Here is a 15,314-nt window from a genome sequence, read left to right on the forward strand (position 1 = left end):
AGGCGCATTTATGGGCGGCGCCCCAACCACCCCTGCCACATTTAATGCGGCGTGGCTGGTCGTGCGGTGCCCAAGCGATTGACATGCGTCAGTCACCTTTGACCGGGCTGTGATCGGTCACAGGCGGATGGGACGGGCGGCAGCGCACCCACGCCCCGCCCTGTGTCAGGCAGCGTGGGGGCAGGTATGCCCCGTCCCATCGACACCCGGAGATCGATGTTCGGCCGGTGCATCCCCTGTGCATGAACCCACAAAAGTCTCTAGGAATTTATGAGGGAATGACAGGAGATGTCCCCCGCGTCAGGCGAAGGACGGCGCTATAGGACCCACCTGAGGGGGAGCGGCCACCTTACTTCCGGCCTAAGGCATGGGTGGCAGCTCAACCCGGGTTGATGTCCCCCCCCCCCCCCTCCAAGGACGAGATGTGTAGAGGCGGTGCATGTGTTAACCCCTTGAACTATAAAAGAAGGACCTTGTCCACCGAGAAGAGGGACGACTCTGGGGAGCTCGAACCTTAGGAGAAGACTAGCCAACTGTCATTCTAGGGTTTGAGACCACTTGTGATAGCATAAACATAAATCCACACACAGAAGTAGGGTATTACGTTTTCAAGTGGCCCGAACCTGGATAATCCCTTATCTCCTTCTTCATCGCTATCCATCACACTAGCTAAATCCACGGCAAAGTTACGCTCTTGATCATCGCGCCCTATCCTCTGGCCGAACTCACAAAGGGGGGTCTCATATCCTCCCGCTAGAGAGGATCACTCCTCGAGAGACGTGGTAACTATTACTGTTATTACTTTTTCTAAACCTTTATTTTTAACTTGGATTTTATTTTATTTTATTCATTCCGAATTTTGATTAATCTATTGTTGCGTCTTATATGAACTATTTATATTATTTTTTGAATTTTAGTTGTTTTTTAAATTAATTATATTTCAACTTAAACTCTCATTCCCATTTTTCTAATTTTAGAATTTATTTTTTATCATGAATTTTAATTAATACCATATTGTGTTCTAATATTGACCATTGTTTAAATATTTCTTACTTTTTATTTCGAATTTTAATTCTTTCTAAATTGTATTCCCATCAAAAATTGATTTTGTTTTTCTACAATTAAGTGGGAAATTTATAGCCACCATAATAAATAGGTTGCCTCTTTTAAGACTTTTTTAATAAATATGCTGCACGTTTGTGTTTACTTTTCTACAGTACACGGTTAGAATTTTTTGACGCAACAGGGACATATGTGTACATTCGTCCGCATAAACAAATGCAGTCAATTTTTTCCAGTCGGCATCCGCATGCTTGACATATTTAAGTTATCTTACCTAGCAATGGCCACACGAGCAACGACCATTGAATCAAATAGTTGCCGCATTGTCCATCTAAAGTCTCAATAAAAAACACGAGGGAGGACAATGCATGCATGGATGAACAGTATAGAGAAGTTACTCTTGTTCTATAGCTCAACACGGACAGCGAATTGTATAATAAATGATTTTAACTTCTTGGAATTGAAGTAAAAGACAGGATTTATTCCATTATTAAAAATACTCAACACAAACGATGGATAACGTCGGACGACACACAACAGACAAAACAGATCATGGAAGCAGCCTTTATTTTTATTTTCTACTAGCAAATTGCCAATGGGTTTGCAATGGGAATTGTAGCGCCCCGATTTTTTTGTCCCATTACAAACTATTTAAAATAAAACACTGATTCCAAAAATCTCGGTTCTTTTAGTGTGGATTTAGGACTAAGTGCTGAAAGATCTCAAAATCCCCCCTCGAGAATATCGAACCCAAAATTCCTCGTGGGTGAGTTTCTCCTTCATCCAAATAATCTATCATTTGAGAAAATGAGATATAAATAAATGAAATCAATAAGAAATCGAGACATAATATATGAATGATGTTTACGTACTTCTAAATCCTTGCCACTGTTGATTGTGTTTGCAAATACTTGATATTGAAACATTTTTATATCATGTACGAAATATTAAGTTATAGCTCATGGAACGTTATAAAATATTTAAGGATTCTACATGCGAGATTTTTAAATTAACTAGTTAAACATCATACATGTACTAGTTGAAATATATTTAAATTTAAATAAAGCCAGGTATAACATTTGAGAAAATCTATTAAAAAGCTGCATATATTTTTCATCGGAATATAACTATGAGTGGTCTTGTTGTAAATATTTAATTACAACGAATTTAATGATGTAATTAAATAATTGATTGGAGGAGTAATTTAACAGAAAAAATCATTTAAATTATGATAGAGAGATAAATGTGCATGGGTGGGTAAAGAGTCACAACTACTATACATGTATGGTTGTGAGTAAAGATCATTTAAAGATAAAGAGATAATTGTGCATGGGTGAAAAAAGTGCTACTAACCCCATGCATTTATGGCAGTGAGTAAGAAAATATCATTATGAGGTTGGATAGTCCAATAGTTTACACGAAAGGCTTACATAAAAATATATTTAACAATGAATCAAATGATAGAAAAAGAATTAATAATTACTTAAATTTTTTAAATAAGACGAACGGTCAAACATTGCTACAAAGTCAACGGCGTCGAACATTTCAAAACGGAGGGAGTACTTGTTTTCAAATTTTAATTTTAGGAAAATGATTCTATACTGTATGCTGGTGTAGGCAAAAAGCACAACCAGCGTGCACGACATTTCTTCTCTCCCAGTCTCTGGTAGCTTTTGGCTATTGCTGGTGTGTGAGTGTGACACGAGCAAATAACCACTGTATCAACGAGACCTAGACCGATCATGCTAATTTCTAGCGGGAAAAGCACGAGGGAGGACAATTAATAGACTTCGTATCATCCAAATTTCCTTGGTGAAGAAAAGAGGCCACTACTTTATTTCAGCTACTCAATTTGTCTTTTTAGGTGGTCATTTCTGCTACTGTACTACTGGAGTACTCCCTCCGTCCCTTAATATAAGAGATTTTGACATTTTGCTTACACAGTTTAACCATCCGTCTTATTATTAAAAAATTTTAGAATTATTATTTATTTTTTTTGACTTACTTTATTATCTAAATTACTTTAAGCACAACTTTTTGTTTTTTATATTTGCACAAATTTTTTAATAAAACGAGTGGTCAAACAATGCAAGTAAAATATCAAAATCCCTTATATTATGGGACGGAGGGAGTAGTATTTTCACACACAAAGAGGATTGTGCCAACACGCGTCACACTGCTTAAATGATTTTTAGCAAGTTATGCAGACATTTTAAAATAATAATATAGTGATCAGTTTTAAATTTGAGCCCCATTCACAATTGAAGATTAGACAACCGTGAAATGTCAGTTTGGAACTTTGGCTTTGGCTGCTGATGACTTCTGCACCTCTCAATCCAATTACCAGGACGAACTTAAGTATCTTGATAGGTAGGTAACTAATCCGTTCAGACAGTTGTCAAGTTATGCTCCCTTATGTTTCTTCTTTTGTTGTTTTACCATAATTATTCATTATTACTTCTCCTATATGGCTTTAACTTAGACAAATTGGCAAAAAGAAAAAAAAAGGACAGGTGGGTGAAAGACAACAGACTCGATCAGCTACAATACGCACGCCAGAAGCTAACATATTGCTATTTCTCTGCTGCTGCTTCCATATCCCCTCCTGAAATGTCCGATGCTCGCATCTCGTGGTCTAAAACAGCTTTGTTGACATCTGTTGTTGACGATTTCTTTGATGTTGGAGGATCAAAAGAAGAACAAGAAAACCTCCTAGCATTAATGGAGAAGTACGTACAAATCCTCATTCCTTGATCCAGTGTATCTTGTCTGATCTTTCTCAATCAATGAGCTAATTCGTTGTGCAAATGGTTGTCATAGGTGGGATAAGCCTCATCAACAAGAGTTCTATACTCTGAAGATGTAAAACTACTGTTTCAGGCTCTCTATACTACAGTAAACGAGATTGGCGCAAAGGCTTCTGCATTACAAGGCTATGATATTACCAAGTACTTGCTAGAAACAGTGAGTCTCCAATGTGCGATTTCTTGAATTCTTTTGTTGCAATGTTGTTGCTATTAACAAGTTGATGCTCAAATTGCAGTGGCTAGATATATTGAGGTGCTACTTTGTAATAATTAGTTGTAACTCTTTTTGAGTAGAGGCCGGGATATTATATTTTATTATTAAAAAAAATATATTGAGGTGTATGATAGACTGAGGCAGAATGGCAGAGGAGCCAATATGTGCCAAAGTTCGAAGAATACATGGAGTGTGGTGTGACCTCACTCACGCATGGAGCTACAGTGATCTCGGGAATGTTTTTTATCGGAGTAAAGCTCACGGACGACATAATCAAACATCAAGAATACAACGAAATATTTAGGCTGGTGGGCACTTGCGGCCGTCTCCTGAATGACATTCGAGGCATTGAGGTACTTTCTCTCATATTTTTCAAAATTTTATTAGAAGATAGAGTACATTCTCATCTAATAAACTGCATCTTTTTTTATAAATAACAGCAAGCAATTTTATCAGAAAATTACATTCTTATCTAGCTCCCTGCCCATGTCTGGACCCAACAAGCTAAAGTTCTAATGCACTGATTACATATAAAAGTTATTTTTTTAAAAAAAAAGTACTTACCTGTTACTTTTATAAATAGTAATTAGCCACTGCCTTGATTGAAAGCGGTTAATTTTGACGAAGTTTTGCTGCAAATTATTTGCTGCAGAGGGAAATTGACAAATGGTGTTTCACTACTTGCTCGTGAAAGTGGTGGTTGCATGTCCATACAAGAGGCTAAAATGGAAGCGCAGAAGCGCGTAGACACTGCTAGGAGGAAGCTGTTGAAGTTGGTCCTTAGGGAGGGCGCTATTCCAAGGCCATGCAAGCAGTTATTCTGGAAGATGTGCAAGAATCTTCACTTGCTTTACTATTCCCATACCTTACCGTACGGAGTCAGGATATAATACCTCCGTTTTTTTAATAGATGCCATTGACTTTTTCTCACATGTTTGACCATTCGTCTTATATTCAAAAAATTTTATGCAAATGCATAAGATATAAATCACACTTAAAGTACTATGAGTGATAAAACAACTCATAACAAAATAAATTATAATTACGTAAATTTTTTGAATAAGACGAATAGTCAAACATGTGAGAAAAAGTTAACGGCGTCATCTATTAAAAAACAGAGGTAGTATATGTTTTCCTCATATACATGGGACCGCAAGAGCACGAGAATAATATGCATATGCATATGTATGAATAAGATTGTCTAAATATCCTGCAGTTGCCCAAGAATTTGTGAGAAAAAAAAATAGTGTCACTTAAGATAGTGGCAGGGGCAAATCCATCAGCTAGGCTCTCCATCATACTCTATCCCACCCCTGTAATTTTTGCAGAAAGTTTTTAAGTATATATCTGTTGACAGTCCTTATATATCAAATCTGACCATCAACTCCTACATAAAACTAAATAAAATGGAATAGCAAACTTAGTGGTAGGTTTTATTAGTAACCATTTCCACGAGTATGGTAGAATATTTGTATGCAGAAGATTTTGGATGAAAATACACCCGTCATATGACGAAATACATCTCTGGCCAATCAGACGCGAGTACACGGATTGAAAGACCCACAAATCAATGCAAAACCAACATAATTGAGGCCTATCTACCATGCACCATCATAAGGGCCCACTCATCATACTCTGAGAGGAAGTCAGTGGGCTAAGACACGGTTGCCCTAGTTCAGCCGAACCAGGGGTGGCACCCCTTGCCACCGCCTTCCACGTGGTGTCTTCCCATTGGATGCTGATGACGATTTGTGGGTGAACCGACCCTAGTAACCACCATTATAGCTGCCATTTGACATTATAAAAGGAGGAATGAACTTCACTCTCAATACACACTACTCAAGTGAAGATCTCTCAAGTTTCATTCAAGACTACTTTGTAATAGAAGTTCTTGTAAAATGTATACTATAACGTTTGCTGCACTAAGTAAGAACTGACTTTATCAAAAGATAAAACAACAACAAGGAGCTCCTTTTTCAAATGTTGCACTATTTTAACTGAGCTCCAGTCCACATTTTACTAGCATATGCGATAGCATAGTATTTCTTACTTTAAGAATGATCCTAAAAGTATTATCACTAGCATTGCACATGGTTTCAAACGACAGTGACCAATCAGTACGTTGGATGATTAGTACTGACATGAGAGCTTTAAGGATATTAAATGAACTCAATCACTCAACATTAAAGGTAAAATGAGCATCCTTAGCTATAACAAGCAAGTTAGGGGTCTAGCAACTACTCCTATAAGACTAGATAGTAGATGCAGCTAGAGAACTGACTTAGAGTGGTCTAAAGTGTAATAAAAGGTAATCTTACTAATCCAAATTAAAAATATTAGCTAGAGGGTGTACAAAAGTACAATTACCTCTTTTTTTTTCTTTTGTAGTTAAGAATGGTAAGCCAAACCTGCCCTTAACATTCTCCATGTATCTTCACCAGATAAGTAGTAGAGTGAGACTTACAAAATTAGGTTATAGGTTGTTTCTAACTCTCGCAATGTATAAATAATAAGCTAGAACCCACATGTCGAACAATAGTTGGTGAGTGGATTTTTTTTTCTGATACTAGATAGTACTATCGCAACAGTGCTATTGCTTAATGGATTTACTACCTCCTATACTACTTACCCACTTCTTCCTATCTACATTTCATATATCTCTACTCCTTTAAAGAAACATTAATGATGATGACAGTGAATCTGTCACCCCCTTACTTACAGATGGCCAAATGGGCTGTTCGGCCCGGCACGGCCCAAGATCAGTCGGACCGATATGGCCCGCTCAACGGGCGGGCTAGGCCGTGCCAGCCCACGTGCTCCACCTACGGCCAAGGCACAGTCCAATAAGGGTCAGGTTGTGCCGGGCCAGGTTGTGCTGAGCCGGCTTGAAGGCACGGCAGCTCATCGTGCTTTCTTTGATATAAGTCTATTTCGCCTTCCTCTTCTTTGGGTTGTGATATATATATATATATATATATATATATATATGGCTAAAGTAAGTCTATTTATTGTCCCTCCTCTTTAGGCCGTATCTTATACATGGTTAAAATAAGTCCATTTTTCCTCACTCTTCTTGGGGGTTGTGCCATACATATGGCAGAAAGTAAGTCTATTTCGCCTCCCTAAACTTCGTGCCATGCCGGGCCACCATGCCAAGGCAGCAGCCAACTGTCAGACTGTGCCAAAGCGTCTACGATGGGCCGGGCCGTCGGATCGTGGGGCATATAGCCATCTATGCCCATACGTAACTTTACATGTTTAAATCTAAATAAATAGCTTCATATAAAATTAAATTAAGAAGAGTCTTCCCCTATACGAAAATATGGGTAACATATTTCATAAAAGAAATATGTTTTTATTTATTTAAGAAAATATTATGATTTTTTTACCCGTAACAAAGCAAGAGCATTTAGCTAGTATTATGGACGCCCTTAGTGCTCAGTCAATCACCACACAGCCATTTCGTTTTTATTCAGGCCGGTCAAAAGGGGTTCAGGAGTTGGTAGCATCACTAAGGGCGTGAACAGTTGGGGCATGTGGCATCGTCTCATCTTTCCGCGGATCGCCAGCACAACACAGCCATCGCGCCCCCAACCGCCATCACGCTGCTAACATGTCAACAGCTAGCAACCTGGCACCACAAAGCAAAGCATACCATCCGTCCGTCCGTCCGTCCATCCACGGCTGAGGAGCGCACGAACCGACGAAGAAAAAGGGGGCAAATCGCAAATCCATCCATCACTTTGCCGCCGCCGCCGCCGTTTCCTCCTCCTCCCTTTCCGAGAGAGATGGGGCGGCGCGCGCGCTGCTTCTGCCTCCTCCTCCTCCTCCTCGTCGTAGGTGGCGGTTTCCACGTGGCCAACGCGCAGGCGTCGCCGGCGCCGCCGCAGACGGGCACGAGGGCGGTCAACCGCGCCGTGTCCACCGTCATCACCGTCGTCATCGGCGTCTTCTTCGTCCTCGTCTTCGTATGCGTCATCGTCAACCAGTGCTGCGACTGCGACTCCTCCGCTGGCGCTGGGGCTGGGCAAGGGCAATCGTCGGCTGCTCGGCGCCGCCGCGGGCTCGACCCGGCGGCGGTGGCGGCGATCCCGGTCGTGCCGTACGCGGAGGTCAGGAAGCACAGGAGCGGCGGCGGCGGCGCGCTGGAGTGCGCCGTGTGCCTCACCGTGTTCGACGACGGGGACGACCTCCGCCTCCTCCCGCAGTGCTCCCACGCGTTCCACCCCGACTGCATCGACCCCTGGCTCGAGGGCCACGTCACCTGCCCGCTGTGCCGCGCCAACCTCGAGAAGCAGCCAGCGCCATCGCCGCCTGCCGTGGAGTTCTCCTCGCCTGCTGCGGCCGCGGCGGCGGCGGAGGAGTCGCGTACGCCCGAGGCCGCGGCGGTGCGGGTTGAGGAGGTGGCGGAGGCGAGCGACGAAGAGGAGACGAGGAGGAGGGAGGAGGAGGCCGTGGAGCTGGAGAGTCTGCGCGCCGTGCGGCGGGCGGCGAGGATGCCGAGGTCGAACTCGACGGGGCACTCGCTGTGCGCGCTGCCGGCGCCGCGCGCGCCGGGGCCGGGCGACGGCGGTGACCACGAGAGGTTCACGGTGCGGCTGCCGCCGCACGTCCGGGAGGAGGTGCTCAAGTCGAGGCGCCTCCGGCACGCCACGAGCCTCGTCCTCGGCATCAGGGGATCGAGCCGCGAGGGCAGCTCGAGGGGCGGCGGCGGGAGCTGGCACGGCGCGCGGCGGTGGCCGTCCTTCCTGGCAAGGACGGTGTCGTGGGCGCGCGGCGGCGTGGGAGCGGACACCAGCGCGAAGGAGACGCCACGCCGTGACGCGGTCTGATCCGTGCAAAGCCGGCGAGATTTTGTGAAAAAAAATTTCTCTTTTTATGTAGAGGAATTAATTTAATTTGTTCGCGTGCGAAGGCTGAAAAACCTTGTACATACACCAGGTTGTTTGCCATTTGAAATTATTATAATTTTGCTTATTAGTAGTAATCGTGTGCACGTAATGTACAAACCGTGGCAAATATATTTGAAATTTCGTTTGTTTTATTGTTGGATGTGTCATCCCGTGTGTGTTCTCTCGATCGCTCTCTTTTTTGAGAAGGGGATGTGTGTTCTCATTCGTTCGTTCTGCGCTAGCAGAGGAATTATTCGTGCTCGGGTATTCTGATAAGCGTGAGCATCAAGCAGGGAGCTTTGTCTTTGTCTTGCCCCTTTCTCCTTTCGCTGTATTATCAGGAATTCAGGATTTGGTACTTTTAATGGGATTGCAGAGAAGGGAGAATTGATGAACGACTTCACTAATATTGCCTTTTCTCTAGAATTGTTCGCACTTGAAAGATGCTTTTAATGGGATTGCAGAGAAGGGAGAATTGTTTTTAATGGGATTGAAGAAAAGGGAGAATTGATGAGCAACTTCACTAACATTGCCTTTTCTCTAGAATTGTTCGCACTTGAGAGATGCTTTTAATGGGATTGCAGAGAAGGGAGAATTGTTTTTAATGGGATTGAAGACAAGGGAGAATTGATGAGCAACTTCACTAACATTGCCTTTTCTCTAGAATTGTTCGCACTTGAGAGATGCTTTTAATGGGATTGCAGAGAAGGGAGAATTGTTTTTAATGGGATTGAAGACAAGGGAGAATTGATGAGCAACTTCACTAACATTGCCTTTTCTCTAGAATTGTTCGCACTTGAGAGATGCATGTGTAGTGTGTGTGCGGTTTTGCTAACTCGCGCGCTGCCGGCGCGCACGCCCGGCCCACAAGGCCCACGCGCGCCCGAGATTTTTTTTTTCTCTAACCAATTTCTAACGCCGGTTTTTACGTTTTTTCTTCCGCGTTTTTTCTTTTGGCGTTTCTTTTCGCTTTTTTTTGCGCTTTTTTTTAATCTTTTAGCACACGTGTTTTTTCAAATGTTTTGAGTTGAAAGTTTTTAAATATTGACTTGAAAATTTTCAAATTTGGCCTTGAAATTTTCAAATATCAAGTGAAAATTTTCGAATCTGAGTTGAAAGTTTTCAAAATTTTCAAATCTGGACTTGAAAGTTTTCGAATCTCGAGTTGAAAGTTTTTAAATCTCGAGTTGAAAATTTTCAAATCTCAAGTTGAAAGTTTTCAAAATTTTCAAATCCGGACTTGAAAGTTTTCGAATCTTGAGTTGACAGTTTTCAAATCTCGAGTTGAAAATTTTCAAATCTCAAGTTAAAAGTTTTCAAAATTTTCAAATCCAGACTTGAAAGTTTTCGAATCTCGATTCTTGAGTTGAAAGTTTTCAAATCTGAGTTGAAAGTTTTCAAATCTCGAATTGAAAGTTTTTGAATCTGGGTTGAAAGTTTTCAAAATTTGACTTTAAAATTTGAAACTTAAATCAAAAGTTTTCAAATCTAACTTAAATTTTTTCAATTTCTTAGTAAAAATGTCTCTCAAAAAATCTTCAGAATCTTTCCTAATTACTACTAGTATCATCAGTGTTAAGTGTTAACTAGTAGATTAATAGATAATAGATGTAGTTAAACCTTACGGAAAAGTACGAATTACCCCCCCCCCCCCCCCCCCGAACTATCGCGATCGTCCGAATTATCCCCCTGAACCACAAAACCGGATATTCTTCACCCCCAACTATGCAAACCGGACGAATTACTCCCCTCGATCCAATCCACGGTGGTTTTGGTCTACGTGGCAGTCCAGTCAGCATTTTATTTTTTTTAAATGGTGGGACCCACATGTCATACCCCCTCTATCTCTCTTCCTCTATCTCTCTCTTCCTAATCTCTCTCGGTCTCTCTCTCGTCATCTCGTGGTGGAGGATGCACGGCGCCGCACGGTGTGAGACGAGGAGGGGGAACCGGACGGCGGCGTCCAGGGCGGACGGAAGAAGCGGCGGTGGCGTCCAGGGCGGGTGGGGGAAGCGGCGGTGTCAGGGCAGGCTGGGGCAGTGGTGGCGGCGGCGGCGGCGGTGTCCAGGGTGGGTTGGGGAAGCGGCGGCGCTGGCGGCGTCCAGGGCGGGCGGGGAAGCGGCGGCGATGACGGCGCCCTCCAGGTCGAACGGGGGCAACGGCGGCGGCGCCCTCCAGGGCAGGCGGGGGAAGTGACGGCAGCGGCGGTGCCCTCTAGGGTAGGCAGGGGAACCAGCGGCGGCGGGCGCGGCGGGAGCGGCAGCGGGCGCGGCGAGGAGCGGGCGCTCGTGCGCGGGCCGGCCGCCTCGCCTCGCCTCGCCGCCGCCGCCTCATTCCCCGCTGCTTGCCTCCTCCACCGCCGCCGCCTCGCCTCGCCTCCGCCGCGCTCGCCTCCTCCGCCACACCTCGCCGCCGCTCGCCTCCTCTGCCGCCGTCGCCGCCTCCTCCCTCTGCCGCCGCCGCCTCCTCCGCCACTTGCCTCCTCCACCGCCGCTCGCCGCCTCATCCCTTGTCGCCGCTGCCGCTCGCCGCCTCATCCCCCGCCGCCACCGCCGCTCGCCGCGCCCCGCCTGCCGCTGTGATTCGTGAGAGAGTGAGAGAAGAGAGAGAGAGGAAGAGTGAGAGAAGAGAAGAGAGGGGAAAAGTGTATGACAGGTGGGGCCCACCTATTTTCTAATAAATAAATTGCTGACTGGACTGCCACGCGTACGCCATGTAGACCAAAACCACCGTGGATTGGGTCGAGGGGGGTAATTCGTCCGGTTTGCATAGTTGGGGGTGAAGAATGTCCGGTTTTTTGATTTAGGGGGTAATTCGGACGACCGTGATAATTCGGGGGTTAATTCGTACTTTTTCCTAAACCTTAGGGGAGGTGCTCGCTAGCAGCGCGTACGCGCTAGCTAGGAGCCCCCGTGTGTGTGGCAATGGAAGTGTACCATTTTAACGAGGAAAGGAAATCTAGTGAACAGAAAGAGGTTTTTACCCGTTTAGCTTTCTTTTCGGTTTTGAACAATTATATACTCTGTTTCTTTTTGTTCACTAACGAACTTTTATATATATCCTGTTGGACAAATTCATGGGCTAGCCTGATCCTAGCTCGACCTAGCCATGCTGGACCAATGGTGGGTCAGCCGGACCCTAATTCAGCCCGTAGAGCCGACTGGAAGTCCAAAAAAGGCCCAAAACTAGTTAGTGAAACAGTAATAAGAATAAGTTCACTAGCCATCCTCAACTTCAAGTTGAGTCTGTATGACATCCCTCATCCCAAATACCAGAAATCTTCACTACTAAACTATATAAAACTATGCAATTTAAGTCCTAACAATATGGATCATTGGTTATATTGATGTGGCATCCTAGTCAGCAAAAAGAAGTTAAAAAAATTATGAAGCCCACATGTAAGTAAGAAGGAAAAAATGTGGGGTCCACGTGACCACATCTTTTTTTCTCTCTTTTCTTCTTCTCTTTTCTCTTGTGTTTTCTTTCTACTCCTCTATTCTCTTCTCTTCTCTTCTTAAGCAAGACGGGGAGGCCGGCGGCGGGTGAAGCACTTCATGGTGGCAGCCCGCCCCGTCTGGGACTTCTGCCCCGCGCGGAGACGACAGGTGGGGCAACGCACTGCTCACCTACCCAGCGATCCGCAACACGACGGTGCTCGCCGTCGAGGCCAACCCGTGGAAGGGCATCAACTTCGGCGTGCCTTTCCCATCCCACTTGCACCCGACCTCCGACGCCCATGTGCTCCGGTGGCAGGACCGGATGCGCCAACGCGACCGCCGCTTGCTTTGGGCATTCACCGGCGCGCCGCGGCTCAGGAGAACTAAGACCGTGCACGCCCAGATCATCGAGTAGTTCACCGTGTCGCCATCCTACACCCACTTCGGTAGCTCGCCATGGCACTACAACTGGCCAGGGCGGATCATGGTTCATGGAGCTGCTCAAGTCCGCCGAGTTCTGTATCCAGCAAAACTGGATACAGATTGTGAACCTTAGACAAACTCGACGTAAAGTTATAGGGTTATTCCACGGTATTGAGGAGTGCTAATAAAAATATTATATTTACAAAATACATTGAATGGTGTTTTAGGTTATTTTTCTTTTGTGGAAAACCATTTTTGGAGGAAATTAAGCTCAAAATTGCAATGAAGTTCTGTGATTACGGGTTGGCTGTTGAATTATTCAATAATAATGTTCTCACAAAAAGAATGAGGTGAAAGGGAAAAGAAAAAACTCTCTGCAAAATTACATTTCCGATCATCGAATTACATACTCAAAATACGCCATTAATTACTCGCTCCTCTTCTCTTCTCCGACTCCTCCCCTCGCCGACTCGTCGCGCCGCCGGCGAGACGACCCTTCCGCCGCCTTGCTGGACTTGCCCTCGTCGTCTCCCTTCCACCCGGCTCCGGGCACGAACAGCGACAGGAGCCTCGCCACGGCGTTCCGCACGGCGCCGGCGTCGTGGGCGCTCCCCTCCCTGACGCGCACGGACGCCACCGCGCTCGTCACGTGCCTCAGCCTGTGCGACATGAGGATCTCGAGGCGGACGTGCTCCGGCAGCCGCAGCGCGAACCGCTCCATCCCGCCACCGCCGCGCTCGTGCCCCGTCGAGTTCGACCGCGGGAGAGCCTGCCGCCCCGCCGCGCGCCGGATCCCCGCGAGGCACTGGATCCTGATCCTCTCTTCCGCTTCCGCTTCCGCCTCCTCGTTGCCGCTGGCGCCGGCGTCGCCGATCACCACCACCGTCTCGTGAGCCGGCGGCGGCGACTCCGTGTCCTGCTCCAGCGAAGGCGGGGGAGGGGGCGGCGGCGGCGGCGCGTCGAGGACGTTGGCGCGGCAGAGCGGGCAGGTGACGTGCTTCTCGAGCCAGAGGCCGATGCACTCGGGATGGAACGCGTGCGGGCACGCCGGGAGGAGGCGGAGGGCGTCGTCGTCGTCGAACTCGAGGAGGCACACCGCGCACTCCAGCGGGTCGCCCCGCGCGTCCCCGATCCGGTACCGCCTGGCGTCGCGGTACGACACCAGCGGCAGCGCCGCGATCTCCGCGGCGTCGAGCCCCGCCCTGTTGCCGCCCCCTCCCCGGCGGGACCACTCCGACGACGACGTGTCCGCCAGCGCGGGCTCGCGGTCGTCGTCGTCGAGCGGCCGGAACAGGCGGAGGCACGCGAACGCGAGGAGGACGATGAACACGGGGAAGAAGACGGCCATGAAGAAGGAGATGCTGATCACATCGGAGAAACTCAGGGAGTCGCCGCCAGATCGAGGCGGCGACGACGGCGCGGCGGCCACGGGCGCGATGGCCAGCAAAACGAAGGCGGCGACGTTGGCGGCGGCGACGCCCATGACGACGCCGCGCCGCCTTTGCTAGGGTTTGGGGGGGCAAGAACCCGCGGGTGTTGGGTGGAGTGGGCTTTTTCGATCGGGTCGGCGGGCTCGCTCGTCTTCCATTTAGAGGCCAAACCATTGCGTGAGGGATACTCCAGATCAGAGCTGCTTCCGTTACACGTTTTCAGATTTGTGCGCTTTCAAGTTTGCAGCCTGTTCCTATTTGCCAGTTTTAGCCTCCTTCGGAATTCGATTTTGGGGATGTATTTAATGTGGCCCTCAATAACAACTTTGGAAAATAAAATGAGTTGGAAAATAAACGTGCATGCTAATATAGTAATATCGATCGAGCATGGTACAGATGGACGATTGCACGTACAGAATGAGCTGGTTCATCAAGGAACAGATTACCTATTCGGGAGTATTTATCGTCAAATTTTAACTACTGATGTAAATATAGAATAATTGTAAAATAATTATAGTGTAACTTGCACGTAACTATAGTGTAACTTGTATGTAACTTTCAGAAATCCTTGGGACATGCTAATTCTGTGAAAACGGAGGTAATGGTACCGAATCTCCTCTCATGTGTGTGTTGTGATTTTTTTTTCTACCTCTCTTGCATGAATTTTAACGAAAATCGAACGGTTCAAAATTATATTGTAAGTTACATGTAAACTACAATGCAATTACACTACGGTTGTACTATATTTACACCTGTTAAATTTTTTTAAAAAAAATTATCGACAAATATGAAGTGGAATTGTGCCATAATATGTCAGAGATTTGAACTATGGTGGAAATTCACGACAGATGTGCAATACTCCTCAAGTTGCATACAAGATGTTCTTCATCGGGAAAGAGAAGGCCGCCTGCTGCGAATTCCTTTGGAAACCGAAGATACTAGCCCGATGCAAGTTTTTTTTTTTATGTTCTTAGCAATAAGGGGCATCTATTTAATTTCGTTCCGACAATCTGGATCGCCGTGGCCGACAAAGCCAAGATGTGCGCCCT

General features: G+C 46.1%; 2 protein-coding genes and 1 pseudogene across 2 annotated transcripts; 2 read left to right on the forward strand and 1 right to left on the reverse strand.

The window, feature by feature from the left end:
• Positions 1–2,426: 2,426 nt before the first annotated feature.
• LOC127762588 (ent-cassa-12,15-diene synthase-like) lies at positions 2,427–4,973 on the forward strand (annotated as a pseudogene).
• A 2,616-nt stretch (positions 4,974–7,589) lies between these two features.
• Positions 7,590–9,184, forward strand: LOC127764099 (E3 ubiquitin-protein ligase ATL6-like). The gene has a single exon (XM_052288929.1). The coding sequence runs from the start codon at positions 7,872–7,874 to the stop codon at positions 8,913–8,915; it is 1,044 nt and encodes a 347-aa protein (XP_052144889.1). The 5' UTR covers positions 7,590–7,871; the 3' UTR covers positions 8,916–9,184.
• A 3,947-nt stretch (positions 9,185–13,131) lies between these two features.
• Positions 13,132–14,375, reverse strand: LOC127764291 (E3 ubiquitin-protein ligase ATL6-like). The gene has a single exon (XM_052289149.1). It carries the CDS (start codon positions 14,316–14,318, stop codon positions 13,263–13,265), a length of 1,056 nt encoding a protein of 351 aa, XP_052145109.1. The 5' UTR covers positions 14,319–14,375; the 3' UTR covers positions 13,132–13,262.
• Between the last annotated feature and the right edge of the window lie 939 nt (positions 14,376–15,314).

The sequence above is a fragment of the Oryza glaberrima genome, chromosome 2, assembly GCF_000147395.1.
Source record: "Oryza glaberrima chromosome 2, OglaRS2, whole genome shotgun sequence".
Lineage (NCBI taxonomy): Eukaryota > Viridiplantae > Streptophyta > Magnoliopsida > Poales > Poaceae > Oryza > Oryza glaberrima.